Genomic DNA, 25,042 nt, shown 5'->3' on the forward strand with positions numbered 1-25,042 from the left:
AAAAACCCAAACACCCTCACAGTTGGTTTTCAAAGACCACATTGAGCTTGCAGATAGAAAACTCTGCTTAGGCTTTAACCCTGCAGGAACAAATTTTATTTGAAAGTTTTGTTTATATGCACATACACACACACAAAGCTCAACAAGTTGCTGCTTTATGGGCCAAGAATTCTTCTTAACCCAATGGTTTCATCCAGGAGACTGACTGGAGGGTTATCATAGGTGTAGTCAGTACCTTTCAGGTTTATGTTTTAAGAGCAGTAAGCACCTAATCATCATACGTTCTAAAGATTTTTCATTGCAGATGATCGCCACGCTAAGCAGAGCCAACCTTGATATGCCATGAGCCTAAAAAAAAAAGTGACCTCCATTTTTGATCTGGCTGACATCCACGAGGCAGCATTACTTGACTGAGGAGAAGAAGAGGAAGTTGCAAACACATGCTACTTATATATCATATGAAATGGAGATCTGGAGACACAAATGCCTCCACTCTTAGAATTCCTTTGACTTGAGTCAGCTGAGATGTGTAGTCAACAGGAATTGTCTGCTTACATCAATGCCAATACGTCTTTTGACTAGAATTAAAATGGAGAATCAAGCAGGTAAGGATATTAGGTGAGTGGGTAAGAAAAGTTAGTAAGAAGTCTACAAAGTTTAGTGTGCTAAACCCTGTATTTCCTCTTGTTTGTTTTCTTTCAATAATTTCTGTGATTGTGTTGTTTTTCAGACTGCTACTTCTAAGGCCACAGTTTAAGTCATATTCAGTGGTGCTAATAAAATACATGAACTAAGTCTGACTTTTTAACTACTTCTGGAGTAAGGTCTTGTAGCTTAGTTTTTCTGAGTAACTGAAATAACGTAAAAAGGAAAAAAAGAAGTTTGTTTCCAGGAGCAGAACACCACAATTTATGAAAGGTGCACCACTGCAGTTATAGGTCTCTGTTTGCAGTTGTGGCACAACTCAAGTTCTCTTAGCCCCAGGGTGCTGTCCTATGACTGGCTTAAATCAAACCAAACCAAAAATAGTAAGAAGCATTTCTAGCCTTCCCCACCTGAACCGGACATTCCCATCCTCTCCTCTGTGTCAATATCTGCAGCCACACAGAATGGAGATAAACCCTCTTTTCTTAAGGATTAATTTCAGTCAGATCAGAGAGCTGACCAGACTTGTCATACAGCCCTGCAGTAATTAGTGCTGGCACAAACCACAGGTGGGAAGAGGCAGCCAAGGCTGACAGCCCCAGCAGCCCCCTATCAGCTTGTGCTGACAGTGAAACCAAACGATTGAATGACACGGCACAGGCTGTTTAGCAGAGCTGAAGAATGAAACCCCTCACTTAAAAAATGTGAAAATACAAAGAGTCGATGGCTGACTTGCAATGCCACACAACCTAATCAGGTCTTTTTTGAGTACAAACATAGTACCGGACTGATCAGGCATCCCAGGCAGTAAGAAATGCACAAAAAGCATTTCCCTGCTCTGTGAAAATTTGGAATTAAAAAATACATCCCAGAGGAACTCCTAAAACGTATTTTATTTTGCCATCTTCACCTAAATGAATTCAAACCAGAACATTTACGACAACTGGTGAAAAATACAGAAGAACATAGATGGTCCCTGGAGAAGAAAATCTACCAGAACTCTTGGCCAGAGCCACACTTCCCTCCTTACCCCCTTCTAAAAAAAAAAAAATAAAATTTCATGCTATGGAAGAAAGCATTCTGATTACAGATCTATTTGTAATAGGAGAAGACTGATAAATAATATATAGAATAATGCGAGCATGCATATTGTCTGCAAATGCTCTAATGCATTTCATAACTAGTTGGTAATAAATCAAGAGGTACTGCACTAACCTTCACAGTATCTTAAAAGTAAATTTTTGAACCTAACCCTGCCTTTACTAAACCTTTTTAAATAAATAAATTAAATGAGATACTTTTGAGGCACAGAATCCTTTTGTATAGGCTTGTACAAGCATAGTTGCCACCACACTGGCATTTTTCAATGGCAAATTTTTCACATTAGGCACAGTCACGGAGATAAGACTGTATTTTAGTTTCGCTTTTCCTCAAATTACTTGAATTTTGAATTCAGATTGGCTTGCAGTACCAACACATTCAAAACAGTTAACTTTTTTCCTGCCCGCAAAACCCACAGCCGTGCAATGAACATAGAGTTTCAAATTAAACTGTTTAGTCTAAGATTTTTATTTTCTATTTCATGCTCTTAAAAAACAAAGTCGACCAACTGCCATACCACCTGTATTTCCTTGTTTCCACCTACACTTCTCTATCATCTTCTCACTCTTTGGGAATTTTTTTTAATGAATATTTGTCCTATTCTCCATAATCATGTTCCTTCTGCTCCTATTTCTTTGTCACTGGTCGTCCTCCATCCTGCTATATGCACATTTCTTTGTGCCTCCTCTTTTGTTTTCCACCATCTATCTTCCTTTCCCATTGTATTTCCACACTCATTCCTCTCTCATCTTCTCTCCCTTCCTCCTCCTCACTAGTAAAACAGGTTTACTCATTCTTCTGTCACCTAAAGGTCCTTCTGTGTCTACCCTGTCTCCCAGTTGTGGATGAAGGAGGTTTCTGCTGCCTCTGTTGTTTTTTCTCCCACATGCAGGACATAATTCTGAAGACGACAGAAAAGATTTGATCCTCTCATTCATTTCTGTCCCCTACGCAGCTGGCAGCCATTGCTGCACAAGACATGGCCAGAGAGAAGCTGCTCCACCTTTGCATTAAGAAGCCAGCTCATCACAGGCCAACAGCCAGCTTCCAACTGTCCAAGTGTGAAGTTCCTATGATCACAGATCATCTGGGATGCCTTTCCTCTCAAAACCAGGTGACTTGAAGCCAAATTCTTTAATCTCAAAGGCACTAAAGGCTTGATAGCTGTGAGTGGCTTTTGGAGAAAGTCACTGTGACAGTATTTCCACTTCAGCAGTGCATGTCTCGATAAGAAGTGGTATACACTGCCTTAAAAAAAAAAAACATTATGGACAATTATACCTTGTCTATTCAACAGGAGTTGCCAACCACTGAACGTGGTTAACTGCAAGCACAGACAACGATAATTTACGCTCATCGTCATTCTGGTGGGTAACTTCATTTTCAAAACTGCAAGTATAGGCACGGATAAGCTATGATCAGCATGCTTCAACCAGATTCAACACCAGCCAAGCCTTTGTCAGCAGTGGTAACCTTCCAAGCAGAGAGAAGGCATTAAGGGGGTCCACAACCATGGCCCAAAGACTAGCTGAATACCTTGGCACCTCTCAAGCCTCTTCCCACTTGACCTTCAAAGTGTCCTATGAATATTAACTAATTAGACTTCTCTTACGTGAAAGAGAATCAAGGGCTCAATTTACGTGCCAACACAATACGTCCAGCTTTAGGGTGACAGACCAGTTAGTTGAAGTATCAAAATTGCCACATTTGGTATTAAAAAGAGAGACCTGGAATTCACAGCCATAAGGCTAATTCAGACAATGTAAATGTCAGAATTAATTTCAGTTTTAAGCAAGGCTGAACAGAATGCATTTTGGTGAATTTCTAAATAGCTGATGGCCAGAACATCAGAGGCAGCTTATTGAGGGATACAGTATTGTAGTGGGAGGTGGTGGTTCAATGGATTTGGTGAGTACTCTGATTAATCACTCCCTGTCAATATCACTACCTACAGGTATTTCTGTGGTCACCAGCCCTGATTACAGCAGTTGAAAAACATGCCTTAATCTAAACCTAAGGCAATTAATCTGAAAGCAAGAGCATCCATGTATGTTAAATTATGATTACTAAAGAGAAGTTAGACCAACATTTTGAAGTGAGAACAAGGTGCCTTAAGTGGAAGACATGTAAAAATGTAACTTCAAGTGCTAGAATATACAGCTTGTGAATAATGTATTTCCTCAAGCACATACTAAGTCTTTCCACCGCTAAGTTATCCATAGTAGAATTTGAATTAGATAACCTGATCTGAACAGTTTCTAAAATTATTTACTGGGTGGCCTCCACACATATACATGGAGCTTGAAAACCTCAGTCAGGTTTGCTTATAGACTAAAACAATTAGCCAAATAAACTGTGTATAGTATTTTGTAGAGTATGTTACAACTTCAACTCTCCCCATGGCATAGGAAGGGCCGCATAATATTTTAATTATTTTCTTCCACAAGGCAGGAAGCTCATTGAGATTTTACAACCAAATATGCTTAGTTGGCTTTTTGCTCAATACAGCCCTTAGCCTGCAGGTTGCATCTAGTGCTAAAACAAATAAAGATCACAGAAGTTAGAAGTGCGTATTATGTCAATAAAATCTAAATCCCTAGTAATGCAGTAATTGTTCCATGCAGCATGTTTTCTAATGCTTTGTCTGGTCTTGTTCTAAACAATGGAGCTACCATCACTTTTCTTGGACTATTTCTGGTCTGGAACAATCCAACAGCTTTTTCTATCTTAAACCAAAGTTTCCACTTTTTATGCCAGTGCAAAACATAAGCAGTCCTCGCAAAAAGCCTCCTCTGTCAAGTTTAGCATCTGCCTTCTAAAGAATATCAGATAGCCTTTACAGAAAGCTGAATACAAAGTTCGCTGATCGACTTATTTTAGACTACAGTGAGTGACAACTCCCTTCTGTTTATCATTTGGGGACATGTCAGAGCCTATGCAGAAAAATTGTTAGACAGGATACACCAGGATCAAGTAAGTCTTAACTTAAAATAAATACAGTTCCTACCTACAGAAAGGGAGTCTCCTACTGAGCTTCGTTTGTGGCTATCTGCTCATGTGGTAGGACTACTTTTCCCCCCCCTTTCTTTCTTCCTTTAGCACACAACCAGTACGATTGCTAGTACAACGTTTGACTCAATCTTGTAAATAAAATGTCAATTCCTAAACCCCGGCTTTGTTAAGAAAGAAAGAAAAAAAAAGGGGGGGGGGGGGAAGGACGAACAGGCTCTCTTATCGAGAAGATAATTCCTATAAAGAAACCCTTTTAATGTCATCTGAACAGGTGACTAGTCTAACAGCGTCATTACCATCGAGAACCCTGCAAATTAAGCAGGGAAGCGGCCTATTATCTAGGTCACCTAGCCCACCCCTACCAAAGCTGAATTATTTCCATCTGTTTACCAGAGGTTTATTCGACTGCTTTTAGCAGTAAGTTTGCATATTAGGAGAAATCAGCAACCCACCAGGACCCCGCTCCCCACCGCGGATCTTCCCTTCCCCGTTACCAACACAACAAACCCGATCCTCGCCACCGAGAGCGACTCGAACAAGGCGCTAGAGAGGGGACACCGGGTTTGGAGGATGGATGTCCGCAAATGCTATTAAATAGGCAAACCGTGCGGTGGGGGAGTTAACAAATAATTAATTTAGAATAAATCGGTAATTTGGGAACAGTACAAGCGGTAAGAGGTTAATGACAGCCCTCCGAAGGGCGATGCCCCCCCCCCCCCCGCCCCGGCTAGCCGGGGCCCGGTGCTCCCCGGGCCGCGCCCCGGGCCGGCGCCCCCCGGGGCCGGCGATGGCCGGGGAGGGTGCGCGGGCCGGTCCCCCCGCGGCCGGCGGTACTCACGTTCTCGGTGTCGCGCTCGTTCACCGTGGGCAATGGAGTCCGAGTGGACATTTTACTTCACTCGGGCGGCCGCGCTGCCCGCGACGGCGGCGCGCGCACACACACACACGGGCCCCCGGGCCGGGCTGCGCGTCTGCTCCGAGATGGTGGTCGCAGGGAGCCACCATGAAGGACGAGGTGGCTGGCGGGGGGCGGCGTCGCGTCGGTGCCCCCCACCCTCCGGCGGCGCCCCACGCCTGAGCTAGATCCCCCTCAGGGAGCTGAGCGGCCTCGCCCCCTCCGAGTCCTCTGGGCTCATCCTACAGCCAGGCCGGGGTCCGCGGGGGTCAACAGCGGGGAGGGGGGCGCCTCATCAAGCGGGGAGGGATGGAGCCGGGGGAAGGGAGGCGGCGAGGGAGCGGCTACGGGGAGGGGGGGAAACGCAGGGCGGGCGGGGAGGAGGAGGCAGCGGGGCGCCGCGCAGCCCGGCTCCTCTCGCCGGCCCCTCTCCGCTGCACCCGGAGCACGGCGGCTAGCGCAGGCCCGCCGTCGAGGGGGCTCCCCTCTCCTTCCCCCGCCACGACCCCGCTTCACCGGGCCGCCACTCGCATCCCGGGCCGCCTCTATCCGCCCGCCGCAGGCTCCGAGAAGACCAACACCCCGCGAGCCGCGGCCGAGCTGGGGAAGCTGGGTGCCTGCCCGCCCGACGCTCGCCTGCCTACCCCCCGCCCCTCCGCCGCTCCCGGACGAGCCAAGATGGCCGCCCGGCTTCCTCCGCGCCGAGCCCAGCTCCGACATGAACCGGAAGGGCCCGCCCCCCGCCCGGCCGCGCTGGGGAGGCCGGCGCCGGCGGCTTGTTGCTAGGGGCCGCGGTGGGGCGGGGCGGGGGCGCCGCGGGGGGCCGGCAGCGGCGACCGGGGCCGGCGGAGGGGCCGCAACGGGCCCTTCGTCGTGTGGTGATCCCCGTCCCTGCCCTCCGGGGATCGGTCAGCGGGAGCCCTGCCCACCCCCGGGGCCCAGCCTGGCGCTGCGCAGTCAGGGCTCGGCCGCCCTTCGCCTCCCGGAGCAGCGCCAGGGCGGGGGTGTGTGTGTGTGTGTGTGTGCATGTTCTCTAAACAGGCCCTCGAGGAGCTGCGGGACCCCCGGTGCGGCCGGGCCGGGCGTGAGAGGAGAAACGGTGTGAGCCGGGACGGGGAGCTCAGGTGTTGGGGAGCACGGAGGGGATGAAGCCGCGGAGGGTGGCTGGAGAAATGACAGCATCTCCTCCCGGGGGAGCCGGTCCTCAGCCTCACGTCTGTGCGCCCTGAGCCTGGTGTCGGCACATCTCACCGGGTGCAGTCAGGCGGCCGGACAGTGTTACAGCACTGCCTTTTCATACCAACCTGATGCCTGGTTCATTTGGTGGAGGAGAGTGGAAGCCTGGGCTATCAAAACATGCTTTGTATATCCAGTAGTTACTCTGCATGCTCATTTTTAATTGTACAAGGAAGATCTTGGTATAGTCATGAGTAGAGCTAATTCTGATTTAAAAATGAGAAAAGAAGTAACTTGTGTATATTCAGTATATAGGTGGTTTAGAAACAAATATATTTCTGTTTTTAACAGAAAATAGGAACCTCTGTAGAAAAAAAAAATGCTACATCTGGTGGGATTTGTAGAAACTTGGCATCTCTGGGAATCTGGCAGCCTAGCGATAACATTTTGTCTTTCTAAAGCATAGTTTATCTGACAAACTTTATGTCTCTCATAAATATTTACCAGCTTAGCCTTGAAATCCATCCTATAGTGTAGGTAATAATTGCCTCGCTTTTAGAGACACAAGCAAAAAAAGATAGCCTTTCAACACTACCCAATAAATAAGTTGTTTGTCTGTTACTTCATCATCAGGACTACAAAATGCTGCACAACACCTGACCTGCAGAAAGACAAACCCAGTAGACTTTCATGGCACCTTATCTTCCTTCCTCGCTCTCAAGTTAAGCCTTGCTGTGTCGACAATGGGAATTTTGGATTTGAATACTTGCCTCTTGTGCAAATGATCCGTATTTCTGTGCATACATATACATCCGTGTATGTATATGCTCAGATGGTACATACTCATAGGGGAGCTGCTCTCTCTGGGTCGCAGGCAGGACCCTTTGCACGGAGAAGGGAGTGGGATTTGCTTCTATCTGGCTTGCCAAGGTCAGTCACGAAGCCTGAAGCAAAGCCAGGAAAAGTATCCAGATCTCCTGACTCTGCTTTTGCAACAGGGCTGCTGCTTCATCTTTTTCTTTTTGGTTGCCAGTAGAATATGTTCTTTGTAATACGTGTGTAAAAAATTGTGATTGACTTAACGACAGAGTCAGAAAAAGGGTAAAAACATCGACAGAGGTTTACTGGGGTTGTTAACCAGACTAATGCTCTTCCCCTGCACTCATGGGGGGCATGAGAAGGCTGAACTGCACACTGAGCTCAGTAACGCTGTTTGCCTGTCCCGAGCCTTGGCAAAACCAAGGTCTGTGGAAATTCTGTGCACAGGCATAAAGAGGTATTAAAATAAGCTAAGCATTGTGTTATACATACTTGCATTGCCGTTCCACGGAAGCAGTAGTCACTCAGATAAAATCTGAACTGTACCATGGTGGATAGTTAGGTGAAAATCCTAGGCGTGTTGATACAATAGGAGTTCTGCTATCACCCTCAATAAAGCCCACATTTAATACTTGCAGTCCAAATTAAAAGGGACTGGGGAAGGGGTGCAGGGGAAGGAGAGTTGTGGGGAGGTTTGTGTCCTTCAGAGTCATGTTTCTGGTTGGCAAAGTGATTTTGAAATAAGAACTTTTGAAGAAATGCTTGAGACCACAAAAATAACAGCAGCTGATATTGCTGTTTTCAGCAACATTGATTAGTGCTGGTTTTCCCATGTAGCAAAACTTGCACAGGGAATGACAAACTGCACAGCAGCTACTTTCTTTTGTATTTCATTGTTGCTAAATTCTGTTTCTCCCATTTAAAAAGATGAGTTAATTTCAAAGTGTATTCATTTTCTTCTTAGAAATTGGGCTATAGTAAAAAAACCTGATGGCATGAGTTTCCTATTTCTTTGTTGTCCATAAATATTCTGCATGTTGTCAGGTACTACTTAAGCTGCATTCACAAATCAGAAGGTGATTTTTTTCCTATCTGAAGGCTCTGAAAACTCAGAAAGCAGTCTGATAATCAAATCATGCTTTCTGGTTCTATCGCTAGTGATAGTGACAGCGCTTTCGTAAGTAGGACTTAGATGACAATGTTTGTATGTTATCCAGAATAGGCTGCAGCTTGCGCTTCGAGCTGTACTGGCTACAGCACTAACAGTTGTTTTTGCCAGGAGAGTTGGAGAATATGACTCAAAGACACACAGGAAGCAGATCTGCTAGTTAAGGTGCCTTTTTTATGTCACTCTTTTGGCCGTCACCACACACAGAAAACAAAAGAAAACAATATGATACAAAACAACATCATTGTGGTGAAGAATTTAGATTTTTTTTTCTTCTGGACATGAAAAGTCGCACTAAGAATCTCCTAACGCTGCACAGAATAGACCCTAACTTTAATAGCATTTGCGATCAGAGAAAAAAAATGTTGGAATTGATTACAGTTGCTGGACAAAACATAAGGATTGATTTTAATGTATTCAAATGCACAGGTTTTGAGTCTTAATTCTGGAAGAAGGATTGCAAATGCAGAACTAAGGAATTTTTATTCTACTCACCTCACTTTAAAGGCTGGAGACTGAAAGGCATCAGTTGGTAGAGGCAAGTAGAGCATCAGCTAATGTAATTGTTATAGCTGCCTCATTGTGCACTGAAGCTATGACAGTATACACCAGCTGGGAATCTGCCCAAATTTTAAATCATTTTAGTTTATACAAAAATACCAGTTTAGACTGATAATTGTTAGCCCTGATGTGATTTTTTTGGTGTCTCTTTAAGCCTTTACAAAACACATTTTAAAATACGTTACATCCACAGGGATGTAACCAGTATTATTCATTCTTATTCTGACACTTTTTTTTTTTTTCTTGTAGAAATTCTAAGATAATCCAATGCAGTGGAAGATTTCCAGGACTGTTTCATCATCAGTGTTGCCTTTAAAAATAATTACTTGTGTTTGAAATCATTATTTGTATTTGTTTTTAAAATTTTAACTTCCACAGGATACATAATCTTAACAGTGTTTTATGGTAGGAAGAAGCGTGTGATTTTGAAAATGGTGATGACAAAGTTATTGACAGAAAAGGACTGATTACTGTCTGCAACCTGAATCAATAGTCCGTGCTCAATTATAATGAGGGCCAAGTGCAACTCACTGGAAGGCCAGGGCGACATGTGGTTTTGACAGCAGAAAAAACAATGGAATGAGAAAAGATCTTCCTCCTCGACTTCATGTCCAGTAGAGAATGAGATGTGAAAGGTGGGAGAAGATTTTGTGTGTGGTGACTTCTTCCTTTGATCCATGCCCATTTAACTTCTGAACGTCCATACAGGAGAAGAGCAAGTCCCTGGGGACAGCAGCGTGGCCGTGGCAGTGAAGTTGCTCTGCATTCCTCAGGTATCGCAGAGGTTCAGGCACTGGGCTGCGACTATGAGAAAAGAGGACCAAACAGTTGTGGTTCCTGGCCTGCACGCCTCATTTAATTCCACACCTGTGAGGGCAAGGACGCTTTGGCCTGCAGAGCCATGTGGCATGGTGCATGAGACATGAACCTTCGGGATGGGATTGCTAGCAAGTGCCTGAAGTGCACTGATCCCACTACCGTTTGACACAAGTGCCTATACAGATTATAGGCTCTGGGACAGAATTGTGCTGCTCTGGAGAGCTGGGTGAGAGCATTGCTCTCACGAGTTGGCACAAGGTCAGTGTTCAGAAAAGTGAGAGAATTGAAAATACCTCCTTAGCTTTCCATAAACCTGATGTCTTGTGGGTCACAAAGGACATGCAAAGGACAAGTAGCCAGTTGGTAATGCTAGCTCTGAATTCGCATCCGTATGTTTGAAGCTAAAATATGTATTTTATAACAAGCCTCTTCCATTCCTACTAGTGCATGAACCCAACAGAGCTGCGTCTTAAACAGAGATCCTTTCGGATGCCTTGCCATCTGAGTCAGGCGTGTTACTGTTCCTCCTACGCCATTTCCTGTGTGGTTGATACTGAATCAAAGACTCCATTCACAATGATGGGAAAAGAATAGGTGACTCTAGCACACGTAATGTTTTCAAGCACAAATTAATAATTGGTGTGCCTGAGCGTTAGTGGGAAGTAATTGTTTTGTAACGGTGAGATAAATTCCAGGGGTTTTGGGCACAGGTTATCTAAAAATGGTATAGCCCACGCTTGTTCGAAAAGGAACATCTAAAATAGGCGACAGGCTAATTAATGGAAGGTACATGGCTCAGCTGAGATTCCCAGGGCCCACCATAAGACTCAACAGCGGGGCTTTGCTTGGAGAGACTTGCCAAGGAGTTTCTTCTCTGTCTCCAACCCCAGAGCATCCAGCATCCAACGTGCAGCTCCCACCTGTAATAACCATTTGTACTCTCAGTGGTCAGCAGAGCCTCTCAGTTGTCATCCCTGTTGGTTATACCCTTCCCTGCTCTTCTCTGAGTCCTTTATTCTCCAGAGACCTCCAAGTGCGTCTGCACAGACAGCTGAGTGTACACCCAAACCCACGTGTAAGTCCACCTTGTTTATACGAGAGTGTGTGTGCAGGTCCAAGCTTGGGCTGAGCCTCAGCAGTCTCTGAAGGCACCAGAGGTGAAGGCCCCAGTTCTTGCTCCTATGATCTCCAAAACTTTGGCAGATCCAAGCCCTGAAGTCCCTCAGTGTGGATTTCCCTGAAGTAACATGTTTGAGGTAGATTGTATCTTTAATTTAAATATTGCCAGAGGCAAGGAATCCATGAGCAATCCAGGAAAACTGTCCACGTGATTGTTCCCCCTCACTGATAGAAACCTTTGCTTCTGCTCTGGATATGCCCACTAATGACCGCTTCCAGCCGTGGGATTTCTCCTGCGTTTATGTCATGGTTGATCAAACTTTTACTCCCATCCGGAACTCAGCTCAGCCCACAGCCATCGCTTTAAGAGACTGAAGAGATTGAAATCTTGGGATCTGTCACCAAAGCCATCTCATTCCACTTTGTAAGCACTAACGTGCATGTTTTGTCTGATTCACCTCCACCTTATCTGTTGGTTTGTGCTGCGGATACCAGACATGAACATGGTATTCCAGCTGTAACAACACGAAACCCAAATACAGACGTAATATAGCTTATTTTGCTGATGCCACAGCCAAAGAACCCATTTAGTCCTCTCAGATACTGTAACTCTGGAAACTCATGTTCAGCTCTGACTCATATGCCCTTTTTGGTATCTCTGACCCTTCCCCTCCACACACATATCTCCTATTTTGAAACTATGCTTTATTATTCCTACAAGTATAATTTTTAACATTGGTCATACTCAAACGTGTATCATTCACCTGAATGCAATTTTGCAAACTGGTTTGCTCCGCACCAGTGACACATCCTTTAATTTCCACCTCTTCTCTGGTGTCATCTGCAGAGCTTATCGGTAATCCTCTCTGTTTCTTTACAGTCCTTGATAAAGTAGTTGGTGCAGATGAAGAACCGATTGTGCAGGGCTACAGGGCCATATTGCGGTTTTCTGCCCTTAAAAAATTGTTGATAAGTAGCTGCCACCTTGAAAACTCACAGAACGCACTGGCCGTCCTACAGTGGCACAGGGCTAGAGGGAAGATTATCAGCTTGGAGAAAAACCAGCTGACTACTGGGGTGAAGGGAAGGGGTGCAAAGACTGAGGGCTCAGTAAATGGTTGGAGGGGGACACTGAGCCAAACGTCCCCGGGTGGCACCCAGGGAGCAGTGCCTGCTGCCCACGGTGCCCCAAGCACCCTTCCAGGAACCCCATGGTGGTGGTGAAGGGATGATTAGTTAGACAACCCTTTCGTATGTGTCACGTTGGGTTTGTATTTTTCCGGTTTCTTAATCAACATGTCCTGCTGCAACAAGGTGAAGGCCTTAAAGAAATCCAGGTGTTTTACACCAGCTTCGTTACATTTGTCACTCAATCTTGCAATCTCCTCAGTGAAAGATAAAAAGTCGGTTTGAAAGGGTCTCTTCCCATAAACTCCTGTTGATTGGCATTAATTGTATTTCCCTCCCTTAATTCTTTGTTAATCTAGATCCATATGAGTCATTCCATTATACTGCTGGGACTCATGTCAGGAGACAGGCCTATAAATACATCTTTCTTTCTACCTTTCCCAAAAACTTTCCCAGCATCTGCTTTCCTTTGGAGCTTCCTCACTGCCCAGAAAGTTACTGGAGATCACACGCAGCTGTAGTGCTGTGCTTATGCCTTGAAGACATCCCTGATAATCACTCTGACAAAGCCAGCTGCATTATATATTCTGCTGAAACAAGGGGGTTTTGAACAATGAATTCACTATAATCATAAACAACCTTTGCAAAAGCATGGGAAGAAAATTTTCATTTGCAAGTTTATCTTGAGTTTGTATATCACAACTAGTCCTATGGCTACAAAGGGTCTTTTTTAAATGCACAGATGATTTAAAAAAAAAAAAAAAAAGATTTCTAGAAGACCAGCCCGAGGGATGCACGACACAGATGGGTTTTGTGTATGGTCCCCAGCATGGTGCTTCACAGCACCTTTGCTTTTCTAGTGCGAAAGCACCTTTTGCCTTCCATTCTCCTCAATGACAGCCACCCAGGAGATGAAGAAACAGCCCCACCATATTACTAATGTTACTGTAGATGTGTAGTAACATCATAACTTTTTTTTGTTTGTTTGTTTCAGAACATCAAGTAGATGACAAATACATAATGTATTTGGGCTTGTTTTGTGGGAAAAGATGAGCTGCTGATTTGAAAGTATCTGCTAGAAGGTCAACAGCTGCAGATTTAATAGGAAAAATATCACATTAATGCTGTTGCCCCAATCCTGATTAGAATTCACATCACACAAGAACATAAAAACACCTTTGGAGAGAGAGAGGATGTTTTATCATGTAAGCACAGGACAATTTTCAAGATGCATAGAAGAAAAAATTACTTAGAGGGAATATTTTGAAATCATCAAAAAATAAAAATCAGGAATTACGACTATCATCATCTCAAACACACACAAATAATAAAGTTAAGTCCTGTATTCATCTGCATCTGTATTTATCTGAACAGGTATCTGAAGTTGCTGGTGAGGGCCAGGTTCCCCCCAGCTGCTGCTCCCCAGCGGGGTAGATGTGCTCCCAGCTCAGGCTTTGGAGGAACAGGACATCTTCGTCCCAAAATAGTTCGGGCACCAGTTCTGCTTCTTCCTGGCCTTGCCAGTCACAGCTCAGCCTCTTTTGCACTGATGACAATAAAAGTTTTGTGATTAGGTCTGCGGTCTGTATGAATCACATAGCTCTATGACTTGCTTGAAGTGTCCTGCGCTATATAAACCTCTTAAATGAATAGTCCCTTTTGGCAGCGAAGTCCGTGCATACTGCAGGTATTCTCCGTGGAGAAAATTCAGCCTGCGGCATACAGCTGAAGTGTTTTCTCCATGTATAATGGAGTTTCCCTTTGAATAGCTTGCATCAATTTTCTTTTCACGTTATACAACATCACATGATTTACAGGCAAACATCTAACTACATTACCATATTACCATTGTTTTTCTTCCCTTTTGCCCTTCCCTTTTTTAGCCTGGTACTTCTCCTGGGACTTGTTGGACCAAAGTCTCCTTTCACCATTCAAAAAATACTGACGGAGCAGCCATGAGCTGCTGGGAGCTGGGCATGTGGGGAGCCCCAGGGACCCTCTTGCCTGGGGAAAGCTGCTTTTGGGGGGTTCTGCACCCCCTCTGCCCTCATTAAATGCCCACTTTGCCACCTACCTTCTCCCTGGCCTCTTTTGCTAGTCTGGCAACAGAACGGTAAGTCTTGCTGGCAGAATTTGCCCTTGCAAATACAGAATCCCACTGAGGTAATAAATACTTCCCGTCATTGCCTAAGGTTGCCAACAGTAACATTCCCTTCCCTGTTTATAGGAGATGCTGAATATGGCATTGGTACTATTAACACCTTTAACGTTTTGGTTTTCATATTTTCTCTTGGTTCTGGTTTTACTTTCTTTTGTGGCTACTGAAGCTTGAGCCACCTGAACTTTGGGAGTAAGCCTTTTAAATTTGTTTTAAAACTTTCACAGTAATAATAGATTTTTCAAGGTGATTTTGAAAAGCAAGATAATATTGGAGAGAAATGTGGGGGTATGACTTTGAATGCTTTAGACACCTTTTATACTTGCCCTTTTTTTCAGTAGCAAGACGGAAAAAAGGAAGAGAAAACAAACACACCCATGAAAAAGACCCACCAATAATTTTTAATATAAACGTTTTCTGAGACTTGTTGAGTAAAGGAAGATTCCTCCCTCTGGAAGCCAGCAGAATGGAGAGGACTTTTTTGCGGATTTTTAAAGAGTCAGTAAATCCTTGCTGATATTTTTCAAACAATTCTTGCTGAAAGTACTTTTGTGTGTCTTCATCAGCAGATGAATTGATTTCAACCTCAGTTAGCAGGGAGATGGGAGCAGTGTTGTTTGCTGCTGCCTTGCCCCGGGAAGGGAAGGGAAGGGAAGGGAAGGGAAGGGAAGGGAAGGGAAGGGAAGGGAAGGGAAGGGAAGGGAAGGGAAGGGAAGGGAAGGGAAGGGAAGGGAAGGGAAGGGAAGGGAAGGGAAGGGAAGGGAAGGGAAGGGAAGGGAAGGGAAGGGAAGGGAAGGGAAGGGAAGGGAAGGATGGTGTCAGAGAGGCTGGGGCTGGGTGGCTGCAGGAGGCTTCTGGGAGAAAGAGGAAGGGAACAACATGCGAGACATGAGGGAAGATCTGACAGACTGGAAAAGCACACGGATCTGACAGATGGGGAAAGAACTAGTGACTGGAGAAACATGCAGGCACTAACCCCGGGAGAATTTTCCTCTTGAGTAAATGCACTCCTCTTACAAGGAGGAGCAAACTGAGAGGCCCCATTAGGTCCCACGCTGGGTATGATCCTGGATGGTGAGTTCTCATTTTCTAATACTACCTGGCTTCAGTGAATATTGCAGTTGGTTATTGCGGGGATGAGCCTCTAGGACACCCTTTAAGAGGAGCAAAATCATTCTGCCTCCTGATGTGGCCTGCTAGGACACTTGTCCCCAGGGGACATTGCTGAAGGTCAGAGGCATCACCTGCAGCCACCTGAGACCAAGCCTGGGCTCACCTGGGACCAAAGTCTGACTGCAATAAGTTGAGCGGGAATGTTTGGAGGACATTAAAGGGCTCCTTTAATGGGGTTGCCTGTTAGAGGAAAATGTGTTGTTTCCACAGGGCTACGTTTGCTCCATGTTTGCCATCCACTGCCATGTCCCGTAGCCCTCTCCATGGCATCGTGGCCTTGGACTTCAGGATTTCTCTCAGGGCTTCTCCAGGAAGACCCAGCACAGACTGGGAGAGGACTTGGGAAATGCGCTCTGCCCTCAGCAGATAGCGGTGTGGGGCAGATGCAGCCAATGCACCTTGGCAGTGCTGACAAATGCTACGTAAGCATCCATACACACACACATACATATTTATATCCCTCTGTGTGTGCATACATATAACAGGAAACCACCTTCTGCTCCCTTCAGAACAGACCCTCCCCATATCTGTAAGTGTGACACACACTCCCCTTGGGAATCCATGGAGGCTGTAAGGTATAACAGAGTGGGATTTATCACATTTTCTAACACCTAGGGAGAAGACTAATACTATTTTCTAAAGTACTGCATTGTTTTTGGGTTCAGCTATATTGCTTTTAATATTTTATGTATGTGAATAGGATGTACTGCAATGAGAACACCCTTACATCTTTTCCTAGTAAGTGCGTCTTTCAAAACAAGGAAAGATGTCATATGATGGAGAGGAACTCTGGGTCTGGAAGGCACAAGAAAATGCATAAAAGATGAAGTCCTATTTATGTTTCTCGCACACATGGGAAAAAACCCAACTAAAAACCCCAACCCACCTACGTTAAAGAAACGCTATTCAAGCTACAAAGTCAATCAGCCGGCATGTGGCCTCTCTGTACTTGCACATTAGGATCCAAGCTTTAATTACAGGACCGCACACTGCCTTTCCAGAGGCCCCCGCGTACAGGACCTGCTCTGAGGGCACAGAGTTGCACATGGGAGAGGAATCCCCTTTGCTTTGCTGCTGGAGGTGGCGAGGCTGCCGAGTTGAGGGGGAAGGTGTCTCCCCAGGGGACTGCAGCCTGCAAAGCTGAGTTCAACAGGGACTGCAAAACTCCTGGATGCTGAAGTCCAAGGGAAGTTTGTGCAATCAGGTGTAAAGGCAGCATGGAGCCAACACACTGGCCAGCATGGAGAAAGTAAAATCTCAGAGCTGTTTGTCAGGATACGCTGACAGTGCGTGGCCGTGCTGTGTGGTTAGCTCGGTTAGAGTGAGTACCTCTATCAGGGGCAATATAAATGCTTTAGTACAATGGAGTGGGCTAATTTCCCCTACTCGCAGCAGTTAAACTGCTTTAGGGCTTGCACAGGGCTGCTTCAGGTCTCTCTCCAAGCAGGATTTTTGCTTAGCTGTTGTTCTGCAGGTGGGAACTGTCCAATCTTGTGCGTGGAGATGAGCCTGGGTGGGGAGCCTTGAGGAAACAGTGAAATGAGAAGCATGCGGAGGCAGTCTGCATTCGGCATCTCCTCTCTGGAGTGGCTTGCTGTGTAACCTCAGCTTTCTAAAGGTCGCTTGCACGCATGCTCGCCTCTGCGTGGGCACTCCTGGGTCACAGTGAAACAAGCTGGAGGTCCCCAGCAGGCCCACCATGTCTTGGTGACAGGGCCAGCAGCAGAGCTGGAGTGTCGAGGCCACCAGGCAGAAGTGTGATGGGAGCTAACAAAGCATTTGTCACAGTGGAAGGCTGCCATCCACAATGTGTCAACCAATGTGAGACGTAGCACCAAAGTGTTTCAGTTGTTTATCCCAGGCATTGCAGGTGATACATCCCAATGGGCAGAAGGGACTCCTCTTTCCTCATTCCATCCTATGTCCTCTGAGATCCGTCTCCTCCTCTCCCCCAGCTCATTATCCCAACTTGCCCCTCCTCATCCATCCCAACTCCATCTCAGACTTTTCCCCTCTGTCCCCAGGATGTCCATGTCTCTTCTTTTCCATCTTCAATCCAGAGCTTTCCTAAAAGGTCGAGGACAAAACATGTCATCCCCCACCTCACCCTTGCCAACCTACCTTGACCGAGATCTCCTGGTGCAGCAGCCAGCCGGCACATCCGAGGCCAGCCCGGGTGGTTAGAGCCTGGCAAAACGTAAGTGACAGCAACAGGTTTTACAGTAAGAAATGCTGGTCTGTGCTGACAGCAGGCAGCTCTGCCAGTCGGTGGAGACATCCTGTGCCCAAGCAGCCCACGAGGCTGGCTGGCAAAGGCAGGGTATGTTCCTGCAGATTTAGTTCTGTCGTGGTTTAACCCCAGTCGGCAGCTAAGCCCCACACAGCAGCTCACTCACTCCCCCCTCGGTGGGATGGGGGAGAGAATCGGAAGAGTAAAAGTGAGAAAACTCATGGGTTGAGATAAAGACAGGTTAATAAGTAAAGCAAAAGCTGTGCACACAAGCAAAGCAACACCAGGAATTCATTCCCCACTTCCCATCGGCTGGGAGGTGTGTTCAGCCATCTCCAGGAAAGCAGGGCTCCATCACGTGTAACAGTGACTTGGCAAGACAAACGCCATCACTCCAAACATCCCCCCACTTCCTTCTTCTTCCCCCAGCTCTATATGCTGGGCATGATGCCATATGGTATGGAATATCCTTTTGGTCATTGGGGTCAGCTGTCCCGGCTGTGTCCCCTCCCAACTCCTTGTGCACCCCCAGCCTACTCACTGCTGGGGTGGGGTGGGCTGAGGAGCAGAAAAGGCCTTGGCTCTGTGTCAGCACTGCTCAGCAGTAACTAAAACATCCCTGTGTTACCAGCACTGTTTTCAGCACAAATCCAAACCACAGCTACGGTGAAGAAAATGAACTCTGTCCCACCCAAAACCAGCACAAGTTCATCGTGGCCATGGTGTTGTAGCCATAAGAATACAACTTGTGTATTCTTCTGCCTTATTAATCTGGGAAAATAATTGGCTTGCTTCTCATGAGCATCTCTCAGTGTCACCAGTGCTGGGCTTCATGGTGAGCCATTTCTGGGAACTGGATCTGCAGTTGGGAACAGACACTTCTGCTGAAGCCAGTGTCTTCTGCTTTCCACCAGGCAAGGTTCTGGCTCTGAAACTCAGTTCAGTTGCCCTCTTTCCTGAGGAAGCTGAGTGCTTGCATGGTTTTGTGGGCTTGTAAGCATTTAATAACTTAATAATAGGTCACATTCATTCATCTTTTTGCTTTGTCTTTACGCTTTAGAAAGATGGAAGTTAATTTTTAAAAATAAAGCATTGCATATGCCGTATGTGGGAAGTGGTGATTTCTAGCTATGGACTGAGGGGGCAAAATTGTATAATTTATAACTGTATCATAAATAATGAGTCTGATGCCTGCGTTACTGTGATTTTACACTAGTCTAAAAGTGGAGTCATGAAGCCGAGAGTCAGCCCCAATATGTTATCACTCCATTGCAGAGCTACTAAACATTGGGAACCAGGAACCAGATCCTTGGCTGAACAAGAAGAGTTTAATTAACTTTATTTTTCAGTTCAGCCAATGAGCCAGGCTGCGAATCCTTTGCATGATTCAAACCCAGCACTTTTGCACCAGAAGGTAGGCTGGGTTAGGTGTGGAGTTCTGGACAGAAATCAAGGACTGGCAAGATATCTGGAAAATATCTGCTCATCTGGACTGCCTTCAGTGCAGCTACCCTGACTTGTCCCAACTGATGAGCTGGTCCTGAAGTCACAAGGCAGCACCCAAACCTGCAGCGTGCTGCTCACTGCCTCTAATTTCTTTGAGACACTAGTGTGAGGCAGGATGAGGCCCAAACCTCCTCAGCAGTGTGAGTTCAGAGGAACAGACGTTTGCTGCTGCCTTGCCAACGTTCAGTCTTCCTTCAGCATACTCACATCTACAGCACCTCCACTGCCTTGGGGAGCTGAGATGTTTGCGCTTGATTCATGGCACACACATGCATTGAAATACAGAATACGGGCAGGGTGAAAAACCAAACCAAACCACAGCAACATAAAATGCCGAAGTACAGCTGCCCAGATGTGACCTGTGTTCTTCCAGCAGCTGCAGACTGTGAATAAGGAGGGAAGGTGAGGCCAGCGCGAGGTCTCCTCTGCTCTACCAGCCCCTGCTATGCTCTGTGCTGCTGGGGATGCTGCCCCAGGAGATGGCAAAATGTGGCAGGCTGGACCCTGCTGCGAGGACCCTGGGGCAGTCTCCCTCCACAGCACACAGACGCACACGGTCCCCTTCACAGCCTCTTGCACCAAGATGGAGCCACATGCCATTTGGCCCTGAGGGCTTCTCCATCCTGACATCCTCGGGCTGCTCTGTCCCCACCCCGCTGCTGGGAATATCATCCCCACTCCCAGTGCTGCTGCCTGTGGATGCCTGCACCCCTCGCTGCTGCAAAGCGGGCTGCCTCTCACCCTGCCTGCCTCTCCGCTGCAAGCTCCAGGAGCTCCTCAAAGGCCTGATCCTCCTTCTGTGCTAGAGAGACAGCCGGTATATCCACTGCCAGCAGCAAAGTCCATCCTGATGTTTCCCTGCTTAAACGAGAGGAAACTCAGGCTCCTTCACTGTGGGAAGGTTTCCTGACCGAGGGAAGAAGATACACCTTTCCTGCCCTCCTACCAACAATCCCTTTCATTACAAGCACTAGTAGACCTTTCACTACCAGCACACAACAGGGAAAACCACAGGTTTGGATGCCAACCACAAATTTTCTAGTCCTATGAGTCTCGCATTTTTCATTTCCCTGGCAGTCCCTTCGGTTGCAGGACCAACCCCATGGCAGGACTCCTTCCTCCTCCTGTGCCAGAGGGATGAGGTGCTCCTTTGGTGGGTTTGCCTTTCCCCAGGAGGGGAGAGCCCGCAGGTCCTCCCCATCCCCGCTGCAGCTCCCTGTTCCTGCGGCAGCTCCCCATCCCCAGAGCCGGCCACCACGTGCTTTCCTGGTGAGGTTACACAACGGCTGTGGGGAACGGCGTGTTAGGACAAGGTGTGTGAGTCACCAAAGGTACCGGAGTCTTATATAACCCTGGCAGACATTTTTGGAGTGCACTTCAGCTGAAAAGGCTGTCAGGAGCCCTGACAAAATCGACAGCCTGGGAGGAGCAGGGCAGAAGAAAGCAAATACTGCTGTTCCTTTTCTCCCCCTCCTTACATTCGATCCCTCTGCCAAGACCTTCTCCAGATCCAGGAGGCCCTGGGCAGTCAGAGGACCAGGGCAGCCCTCGTGTCCCGTGGTGTGTGACAGCTCCTCCAGGATGGGATTCACTGCTGTGTTTTGGGTCTGAATTTGAAATCTCCATAAACCTAATTTATCTCCAAGCCCACTGTCCTCTGCTTCTGACCCAGGGCTTTGTCTCCTCCTCCATCAGCTGAGCCTGCATAATCCCGCTTTTCCCTCTGTGCTCTTCTCTGTGCTGGTATCACAAGACTTTCTAGGATTTGTGCCATCCCATCTACACAAGCTGCTGGGGCTACTAGGGTACGGCAACAGGAGGGCTGCACACCCAACCCACAGCTGACAACACGTGTCTGAAACCCCTCGTACAGGACCCACGTCAGGATCTCAGCAGGTTCTGCCTGGGGAGAAGAGCTTCGCTTGACTCGCGGTCAATCCTGCACACTGGCAAAGAGGGATGTGACATGAACCCAGCTGCCAGCCTGGGAGTGTGACACGCTCAGAGGTGTGGTTTAAGACAGCGTAGGTGAGGATCAGAAGAGTTTCCAAGTGATGGCATAAATTTCCAATTGCTTCAACTTTGAACTGAATGCATCTTCTAGTTCCTGCATCAGGCCCCAAGTCTCATGACGCTGCTGATGCAAAAGCTTCACCAGCAAAGATCACACTTTACCAGCAAAAGCTTTCACCAGCAAAGATCACACTTCACCAGCAAAAGCTTTCACCAGCAAAGGTCACACTTCTCCACCAGCAGCAATTTAACCATTTCCATCATGATTCCACCTCTCCCAGGGAGTGGGAAGCCCAAGTCCAAGGCTTGCCCCTGCTGAGGTTGAGTTGTGTTGGTGGAGGGAAACAGGTCACCCAGGGGGGTGGGAGAGGGACAAGAGAGCAGGACAGAGCTTTTCTTGTGTAGGGGAGAAAGTGGCAAATGGAGGAATCTCTGTTTGTGAATTGGATAATTTCTGCATAAACAAATCTTGAAGAAAATCTTGGCTCCATCCCAGCGCATAAGGGGAACACCGTCTGCAACCGCTATGTAATGGGCTCCCCCACATGGCTGAGGCTTTCTGCAGAGCAGCAGAGCACAGCCAGGGATTGCCCCACCAGCAGCCAGGAATGACAACACGTGGGGCTGGGGAAACAAGGGGTGCAGCTCAGACCTGGCCTTTGCTGAGCAGTGTCCACCATGGATGCCAGCACAGGGCTGGCATCTTTGCAGGGAAGCAGGAACTGCCCCCTGGCACAGCTCCCTCTCACCTTGCTGGGGTTTTCTCAGCATGGAAGAGGGTTTTGAGCTCGGAGGCTGCATGAATCGTGTAAGGGATGGGATGGGTTCCCAGCAGGGCTTCCTTGAGGTATGCGCTAGCTCAGGCCGCGGCACCCTGCGCAGCACCTTCTCCCCGTGATGCTCAGAGCCAGTGAGCAGCCCAAGAGCTGTCTCTCGTGGGCGAGAAGTCCCTCTTCTTCTAGCCAAAAGAACTCAATTGTCTCCCCCATGGTTGGATGCCATGAACCCGAGCTGCATAGACCTCACATCTCCGTATTTTACACAGACCTACCCTGCAGGCATTACTCATTTGGGAGAGCCCAGAGGGGTCCTGTAAAAGAGCCAGCTGCTTCCACAGCTGGAGGGAAATGATGCACTTGGCAGTGCACCCATGGCTACAAAACAAAACCTGCATGCACACACTAGCCCTGAGCACCCATGCTTCCCAGGCTGGCCTGAGCTTAGGAAGGAAGCAAGGCTGAGGACTGACAACCTTGGCACAGTGATGGTACTACCTGACCAGGAGGTACCTGGGGCTCCGATGGCAAGGTGCCACCACATCACGTGTGGCCAGTTCCTGGGTCTCTTCCCCCAGGGAGCTGCTTGCTGGGCCGAGCAAACCCTGTGGCAGAGCCAGCCCTTCGGGGTTGTGCAAATTTTGACAGCCTAAGCGGCCTCCTGAAATGGGCCAGCCAGGTGCTGCTGCGACAGGGCAGGGCGGGATGGCTCCGCAGTCAGGGCTCCCCTTCCCCGCGCAGCAGCTAATCTTAACTGGGTACATGAGTGTCAACAGGTGCCATGGAGGGAAGAGGGACGAGGGGATATTGGTGCAGCTGGAGGAAGTATTTATAGCTGCTTTTTAAAAACCCCATATAGATCATATCTCTGTTAATGTATGTAACACAATCGGGAACCTGAGCTTTTCGTGATTCCACGGCTGCAGGATTTCCTGTGGAATCCTCTACCGGCCACAAAGACAAGCTAAAAATAAATGCATTAAAAATGAGAGACATACTGAAACATGTGCATGCCTATGTTTCTGGCCAGTGAATTGGGTAGGGAAGGGGACAATCCCCAGAAAACCCTCTGTAATAACTGGTCTGATGGGTCTCGGTCCCCAGAGGGCTCCATGTGTGCACAGGTGATAGCATCTGCAGTTGACGGGCGTTTCAGGAGTCCCAAACATAAAAAGCAGTAGAAGTTATGAAATGGGAGAAACTCCCTTCCCATCAAAGGCTCAGGAGATCCAAGTGCTTCATTGATTCATCCTCCTCTTACTGGGAGTTAATTTCCCCAAACACAAGAGAGTAGGTCAGATCTCCCTGGCTTTACACCCACTAGTGATTCAGCTAACTCTTGAGTTTTATTCTCCATTTTATCCAGGAGGTAAAGAGCAGAAGCAGATCTGGAGCTCCTCAGCTGGAAAGCAAACCTGGTGAGCCTGCCTCTCCCCTCTGCAGGCTGGTCCCCAGCTCCTTCCAGCAGCACCTTCCGGTTGCCGTGCACCAGAACATCGTCATGAGGCTCAGACCTCCAGAGAAACAGACCTGCATATTGAGCACTCCTGAGAAAAAGCTGCAGAAGTAAAGTTTTCCATGTGCTGAGAGATGGACAGGACAACCAGTTCATCTTTTGCAGCTACTTGGCTGCCTGTCAGGCTGGCCAGCAAAAGGCAGGGAGAGGGTTTGAGCCCTGGTCTGGATGCTCGTGGGCCAACCCTCATGGTAGCCCCATGACAGAGCATCCATCAGTGCTCTGCAGGGTCTCCCAAGCCCTCATGGGCACAATCTCCTGCCACTGCCACCTCCCTATAGCGAGGCCCTGGACACCAGCTCCATTTGAAATCACGGCTGTGATAGGATGCACTCTAGCTCCTGGAGAGCCCGGAGAGGATGACAGCATCACCTGGCAGCTCAGCTTCTCACCCTCCCTTGGGCTCTTCCCCTCCTCTGGAAGAGGGCCAGGATGCCAAGACACCTTCTTGCCTGCAATGGGTAAATCCATCACCTTGGTGCTACTGTCTGACACCTGCATCCAGTGTGTAGGATCACCCATTAACAGGATACATCGTTAATTAGGACAGCACCATTGCTCCTCAGAGCTACAGTGTCCCTTGGAAGGAGAGGAGCAAGATTCCCTGCAGCTGAACTGAGCCTGAGCTTCATACCCTCTAATTACTCCAGGCTGTCGTGATTCAGTTGATACTTGCAGCAAACACCCCGCAGGCAGCAGAGCGAAGGAAGGTGGCTCTTTCTGCAGATTAATTCAGCCGCTGCCTTTGTTCCAGCGCCGTCGCTCTGCATAGCAGCTGCTTACCCCATGTACTCTGTAACTGGACTTTGGCAGGAGCGCGTGCTCCTGGCTGCCACCAGCCCGTGCTTTTTGTGGTATCACTCCAAACAGAGGCAGCTCTGTCCCCTGTCCCGTCACAGAGCTGCCTCCTGCCACTAGCACAAAGGCAAAAGCATCACCTACAGCACGGGGAGAGGGGAGATATTCTGGTCACCACTGTAATCGCATATCAAAACCTTTCTCTTGCTAGGAGGGCACACAATGTTATTAGCAAGAAGGTGCCTTAGACTAGCTGCTTTGGCATATGGTCCCTTCCCCCAGCGCTCTGCTATTAGCTGCCAGAGATGAAAAGCTGCGATGTGCAGAGAGAGAGCTGGAGGTGTCAAAGATGTCACCTGCAAGCTGCTCTTTGCAGGGATGGGGATGGGATGGGATGGGATGGGGATCGGTGAGAGCAGCCAGCTGGAG

At 47.7% G+C, this 25,042-nt stretch overlaps 1 protein-coding gene across 10 annotated transcripts in view; it reads right to left on the reverse strand.

The window, feature by feature from the left end:
- Positions 1-6,347, reverse strand: part of MARK3 (microtubule affinity regulating kinase 3) — a 63,168-nt gene extending 56,821 nt beyond the window's left edge. For 3 of the 10 annotated variants that reach the window (XM_075753479.1, XM_075753478.1, XM_075753476.1), the window contains exon 1: positions 5,597-6,343. In XM_075753479.1, the coding sequence (XP_075609594.1) occupies positions 5,597-5,647 (51 nt within the window). In that variant the 5' untranslated portion in view covers positions 5,648-6,343. Of the gene's footprint in view, positions 1-5,596 lie in introns of all 10 variants that reach the window. The other 7 variants (XM_075753472.1, XM_075753475.1, XM_075753471.1 and 4 more) reach the window with 6 other exon arrangements.
- Positions 6,348-25,042: the final 18,695 nt, after the last annotated feature.

The sequence above is a fragment of the Balearica regulorum genome, chromosome 5, assembly GCF_011004875.1.
Source record: "Balearica regulorum gibbericeps isolate bBalReg1 chromosome 5, bBalReg1.pri, whole genome shotgun sequence".
In the NCBI taxonomy this organism is placed as follows: domain Eukaryota; kingdom Metazoa; phylum Chordata; class Aves; order Gruiformes; family Gruidae; genus Balearica; species Balearica regulorum.